We start from the raw sequence: 6613 nt of genomic DNA on the forward strand, positions 1-6613 counted from the left end.
AGTGATAGAAAAATCTAGAAATGTAAAAGTTTCTCGGCATTCTAAATGACCTATTGTTAGCGGCTCTCATCCTTTTAGACAGAGAGAAAGAAAGAAAGAGAGAAAAAGGAAGAGGAAAATCCACAGGACTCGGACCTTTAATCCGAGAGCATTTATTCTAACCGGCTTGGAAAATCGCGACTGTAGAAAAGGTTTTAATGAGTTAAAGTCTCGATATCCCCAAAAGTTGGCCTTTAGAAATACATACCTCCATGTTCTGCCGGTTTTCAATGGGATAATTCACCTATGACTCATTCCATTTTGGTATGGGGACGCATTTACTAACGTGAATTATTTGTTTTGGCAGAAACGTGTAGCTCGCTTGAATTTTTTTGCTACTATTTCATCCCTACACATTTACTCGCAAATTTCATTTTTTTATAAGTTTTGTACTCTGCATATAAACCACTCGTGTCATTGTTTTCAAACTATTCTTTACACCGCTCAAACAGGACAACATATTGCCCCTAGAGCTTTTCAACAGGACATCGAGAATTATATCGCCTGTGTGATAACGGGCACATTCCTTTTAAAGGATCATGGAAAGGAAATTTGAATGACTGAAAACCGTTTTTAATTTGTCAAGCAGTGTGTAAAAATCATTCTCGTAAAATATTTCGGCTGAACAATGTTTTGTTAGAATGCAATTCGATTTATAAAATCGCTCCCGTGGCGGGAGGCTCGCGCGCTCGAGCCACGAGCCACTCCCCATTGACAGTAACGTCAAACGTTAAAAGTGCTCTCATTCGCTACGGAAAATTCGTCTGCTTCAGGCGCGGCATGCACCTTGTTGACAGCGGTTCAGTATGTTCTGTTGGTTTGAGCCATAAAACAGAGGTGAAAACAAACAATAAAACATTACGCTCATAATGGTAACGCGATCGTGTGTCCTATAGTCATAGTTTTTTTGTTTATTATATACGTGTCCAACTAACGAAAAGTGCCAGCGTCTCACATGAGGCGATACGCAGGGTGGCGGTTCGTGCTGTTCGCGAAGCGATGCGATATGACTAGGCTCACCTCGTATTTGTTCCTGGAAAACAAGACAAACAAAGTGCGTTCTTTCTGTTTGCAACTTATTGAACTAGTTCAACGATCGCAACTTCCACTCGCACTGCACCTGCACGTCCTCATTTCCTTTTGGAGGAGTGCTGACCTCAATCCACACGCGAGTTCTCGATTTCCTTGTACTGCGTGTCTGTACCGTGCAACCGAAAAGAATCGAAGAAAGTTCACTGGCGGCAGACTGATCAGACGACGAATGTCCCGACGCCGTGTTCTGTAAAAAAAGAAAAAAAAAAAAGAAGCGTTTCTGATGCGCATGCGCCTCTCGGCAGAACAACGCGCGCGAAAGGCGCAAGCCGTCACCTGGACAGTTGCCGGTGTCAGATCGCAGCCGAGGTCACCTGCGAGCCCTAGGAGTGGACGCAACGTACAACGTCACGTCGTGACGGAGGTGCCCGTCATTTCTCACGTGTCTTCCACAAGAGTAGGAGAGAGCTCTCCGCACTCGTGAGAATCAGTCAATTGCTGCGCGAGATATTTTTCTGCTACGCTTATATTTTCGTGCGTGATTACTTTATGTAGTGATCGGACATTCCATCACGATCAAAGACTTTTTTTTTCTCAGTCTTAGACTGCTCCTTTAAGGACAAACTACGACGGAGAATTGTTATCATACGTGTTGTCTGACAAACTCATTTACTCACAGCAAGACTTCCATCTGAGTAACTTTCGCCTCGTGAAAGTAACGTCCTGGCTGCTTTCATGCCTGTAGTCTCTGTATAGTACGCGCTACCAATACGATTTAAAATTTAATTAGTTCCGAGACGAAAAAAAAAAGGCTTAATGTAATAACTCGAGGTTTTCGCCTGGTTGGAAAAACACTACTGTTGGAATTAGAGGAGACAGGAAGCAGTAGTCCGTTTGTCTCGGTTACCAGATTCCAACTGGCCCGAGGAGGTTTATTTACTCGAGCCACGGGCAGGTGCTGGATGTCAGGGACTGGCGATGCGGCTGCTACAGGGCTCCCCCCCTAGCGACCTGACGGGGGCAGGGAGCGAAAACTGGCAAGCTTGCGTGCCCAGGATACGTGGCGTGGTCGAGGAATCGGGTGACTTGGGTGGAGAGGTGGAGCTGTGCGGTTGTCCACGGATGAGGGTGCCGTCGATTTGTGGCTGCTGGGAAGGGGCGAGCTGAGGGAAACGTCGAGGAACGCCGGCTTCAGGCGATGGACGGAGACTGTGTCCTGCCGGCCGTTAATAAGGAGGGTGAAGTGGTGGGTGGTTCTGGTGGTCACAGGGAAGGGGCCGGAATACGCAGGCTGCAGCGGCTTTCTGACGGCATCGCATCGCACAAACACGTGAGAACACGTATCCAGGTCGGGGTGTCGGTAGGTCGGACCGGACCGGGCAGGCGAGCGGGGTGGCACCGGGCGCAACGAAGACATAACACGGCGAAGTCGGGATACGTAGTCCTGTTGTGCGTCGGGTTGCGGGTCTTCTGGGACGGACAAAAATTCACAGGGAAGTCGGAGCGTTGTGCCATAAACCAGCTCTGCGACGGTACAGTGAAGGTCGGATCGGAGGGCTGTGCGTATTCCAAGAAGGGCAACGGGGAGTACTTCGGGCCAGGGTGTATCAGGAGTGGCACGCAAGGCGATCTTGAGCTGTCGGTGTAGTCTCTCGACGAGCCCATTCGAAGCAGGATGATAAGCTGTTGTACGAATACGTTTGGCGCCCAATGCGTTCGTGAAAGCGGCGAAGAGGGCAGACTCGAACTGCCGACCTCTGTGGGTCGTGATGATGGATGGTGCGCCGAAACGGGAGATCCAGGTGTTGATAAGAGCCGATGCGACTGTTGGAGCAGTGGAGTCAACAATGGGCACCGCTTCCGGCCAGCGGGTGAAACGGTCAACGGCCGTCAAGATGTAGTTGAAACCCTGGGAATGCGGAAGTGGACCGACCAAGTCGATGTGAACATGGTCAAAACGGGCGTCAGGTGGCAGAAAAGGTGCTGGCGACAGACGGGTGTGGCGCTGGGTCTTGGTTCTCTGGCACGGCAAGCATGTGCGCACCCAGTGCTTGATATCAGCGTGCATATTCGGCCAGACGTATCGGGTGCCTATGAACTTTCGTGTGCCTCGGACGCCGGGGTGGGAGAGAGCGTGAAAGTGATCGAAAATGGGACGGCGTAATGCGAGGGGGACGAAAGGTCGTGGCGAGCCCTGTGAAGTGTCGCAAATCACGGCGGCCGTCGCCCCGGGGAGGTGAACATCTTCAAGCTTGAGGCTGTTGGACGCGGGCTTCGTGCGCAGTACGGCCAGCTCTTCATCAGATGACTGAGCAGTGACAAGAAGGTCCAGAGACAGAACGGCTGAGCACTGCGCTGTAGTGGGTGTGATCAGGGTGGATATTCTACTGAGAGCATCGGCCACGGGGTTGTTGACGCCGCTCACGTGCTGTATGTCACTGGTGAATTCTGAGATGAAGGCCAGGTGCCGGATTTCTCGAGGTGTATATCCGGTACCAGAAGATGAGAGAGCATGAGTAAGCGGCTTGTGATCCGTATATATGGTGAATGATCGTCCTTCCAAGAAGTGCCGGAAGTGCTTCACTGCTAGGAATATGGCCAGGAGCTCGCGTCCAAACGTGCTATAGCGCGTCTCTGCAGGTTTGAACTTGCGCGAGAAGAAAGCGATGGGCTGCCAAGCAGAAGAAACTCGCTGCTGCAGGACGGCGCCGGCAGCACTGCTCGAAGCGTCCACCATGATGCAAGTAGGTGCATCGTGCCGGGGATGGACAAGAAGAGTGGCGGCGGCGATGTCTTGCCGGATTTTGTCGAAGGCGGCGATAGAGTCGTCGGACCATGGTAGCGTGGCGGCGTCGCGTTTTCGGGAAGAGAGTAGAGCTTCCAACGGGGCCAGTGTGGCAGCACAAGATCGTATAAAGCGCCGATAGAAGTTGGCGAAACCAAGGAAACGTCTCAACTGTTTGACGGACGTGGGACGGGGGAAATCCTTGATGGCGGCGACTTTAGAGGGCAGAGGAAGGCTGCCGTGCTGGTTAACGCGGTGACCCAGGAAGTCAAGCTCCGGGACGCCGAATTCACTTTTCGCGGCGTTGATTACAATGCCGTAATCTTGTAGGCGAGCGAAGAGGGTTCGTAAGTGCTCGGCGTGCTCTCCTGGGGTGGCGCTGGCAACCAGAATATCGTCCATGTAGGCATAGACGAACGGGAGGCCAAAGGTGACAGAGTTAATAAACCGTTGAAATGTCTGGGCTGCATTACGCAAGCCGAACGGCATACGCAGGAACTCGTAGAGGCCAAAGGGTGTAATGATGGCGGTCTTCGGAATATCGTCTTCCGCCATGGGTATTTGGTGGTAGGCGCGCACTAGGTCGATTTTAGAGAAAACGGTGGCGCCTTCGATGTTAGCGGTGAAGTCTAAGATGTTAGGGATGGGGTATCGGTCGGGCACCGTAGCGCGGTTTAAGGCACGGTAATCACCGCAAGGGCGCCAGTCTCCCGTCTTCTTGGGCACCATATGGAGTGGGGATGCCCAGCTGCTGCTTGACGGTCGGATAATGCCAAGCTCGAGCATATGCTCGAATTCAGCCTTAGCGATGGAGAACTTTTCGGGAGCCAAGCGACGCGGGCGAAAGTGAACGGGCGGGCCTTGAGTGACAACGTGGTGTACGACGTCGTGCTTGACCGGGCGAGTCCAGTCGGGGGGCTTGGTGAGCTCAGGGAAGTCTTCCAGAATATGGGAGTAGGGCGACGCCGGCGCACAGTAAGAAAGGCTGTGGCAGGGTGGAATGCGATGCCGGATGCCGTGAACCTGAAGATGGGTGGTGGCGTCGATAAGGCGTTTCCGAGCGACGTCAACGAGGAGTCCGAAGTGCGTGAGAAAGTCAGCACCAATTATGGCCTGGGAGACATCGGCTACGTGAAAAATCCATCGGAAGTCTCGTCGTAGGCCCAGGTTCAAAGTGAGGGACTGCTGGCCAAATACCGGGATGGTGGTGGAGTTGGCGGCGCGTAGGGTGAAACACGGTTGTCGGCTGCGATGGGCTTTGCTAGCGGGCATAACGCTGACATCGGCACCGGTATCTATGAGAAAGCGTCTGCCTGACACACGGTCTACAACGTAGAAAAGGCGACTTTCGAGTTGACCCGGTGCACTTGTCGCCATTAGTGACTGGGCGGGGCGTTTCCCGACCACGAGCAGGGTTGGAAACAGTGCCGGGCCTCGGCGCCAAACCGCTGGTGGTACCAGCACATGCCGTTGGACCGAGGGCTTGGGCTGCGCCGGCCGCGAGGGGTGAGCGATCGTCGGCGGAAGCGCCGGGGGCTTGGCGAACGGCTCCGCGCTGCCAGTGTCGCGACAAGGTGGGTTAGGTTGTTCACCTGCTGCGTCAAGCTTTCAATGGCGGCCATGTGCTGAGAGGTGTCTTGCGTTGGTGCGGGGGTAGACACTTGCGAAACGGCTGAAGGTGTGGGCTCTGGGAAAGGAGGGTGTGGTGTCTCCACATGCATTACGGAGGGTGATGATATAGCAACCTCCATTACAGCATCGGCGAGGGTGGCGAGTTCGTCCGTTGAAAGGTTTGTCGTAGTGGCTAGGACCATCTGCACATTTCTCGGAAGTCTTTGCAGAAAGAGTTCTCTGAGGAAGCTGTCACTTGTGGAAGCAGCTCCGTCACCGAGCAATTGCTTCATGCGCCGTAACAGCTGCGTGGGGCGTCTGTCCCCGAGCTCCTCCGCAGACAGAAGCTGCTGAAGACGTGCGCGGTCGGAGCAGGTCGTTCGCTTGAGAAGTGCGGACTTCAGCTTGTCGTACGGGCAATCCGCGGGTGGTGAAGCGATGACATCATAGACCTCGTCGGCGGCGGATGGAGAGAGCGCTGCGATGACGTAATAGAATTTCGTGATCTGAGCTGTGATGCCGGACAGATGGAATTGGGCCTCGGCCTGAATAAAGCAGGTGGCTGGGTTCCGGTCCCAAAACGGTGGAAGTTTAACGCTAACGGCGGTCACGGAAGTGGGCTGTTGTACCATGCTGGGGGTACCGGGAGTCGTGGTGACGTGGCCGTCCCCTGTAGACATGGTGAATAGCGTGGAACGTCAAACGTTCGGGTCACCAATTGTTGGAATTAGAGGAGACAGGAAGCAGTAGTCCGTTTGTCTCGGTTACCAGATTCCAACTGGCCCGAGGAGGTTTATTTACTCGAGCCACGGGCAGGTGCTGGATGTCAGGGACTGGCGATGCGGCTGCTACACTACTATAACCTTTCACTAGGGCATCATGTACATATACAAGACACAAAGAAAGAAGAAAAAAAAAAACGCTTAGGGCTACCAGTTGCGCTTGATGCTGTTGTCTCTTTTGCCAAGCGAGAGAATCTGAGGAGACCTGGTGGTGATTAGATTAGATTAATTAGATTAGATTAGTTCGTGTATTCACACGAGCGCCTTTTCTGACTGCGCAGCGACCGAAGGAGGAGGAGGAGGTATCAGCGTAATCATCCAACCATTCGGTCGCGGGCGGGGCTTATCGCACAGCAGAGTCTAG

The 6613-nt window shown here is 53.2% G+C and overlaps 1 protein-coding gene across 1 annotated transcript; it reads right to left on the minus strand.

Annotated features, from left to right (window-relative positions):
- Positions 1 to 5232: 5232 nt before the first annotated feature.
- Positions 5233 to 6147, minus strand: LOC135378065 (uncharacterized). Its single transcript, XM_064610948.1, has one exon. It carries the CDS (start codon positions 6145 to 6147, stop codon positions 5233 to 5235), a length of 915 nt encoding a protein of 304 aa, XP_064467018.1.
- Positions 6148 to 6613: the final 466 nt, after the last annotated feature.

Source organism: Ornithodoros turicata, chromosome 1 (genome assembly GCF_037126465.1).
Source record: "Ornithodoros turicata isolate Travis chromosome 1, ASM3712646v1, whole genome shotgun sequence".
Classification (NCBI taxonomy): domain Eukaryota; kingdom Metazoa; phylum Arthropoda; class Arachnida; order Ixodida; family Argasidae; genus Ornithodoros; species Ornithodoros turicata.

Coding starts and splice junctions, on each gene's coding strand:
- LOC135378065 (XM_064610948.1), bottom strand. CDS start 6,147: ATGTCTACAGGGGACGGCCACGTCACCACGACTCCCGGTACCCCCAGC.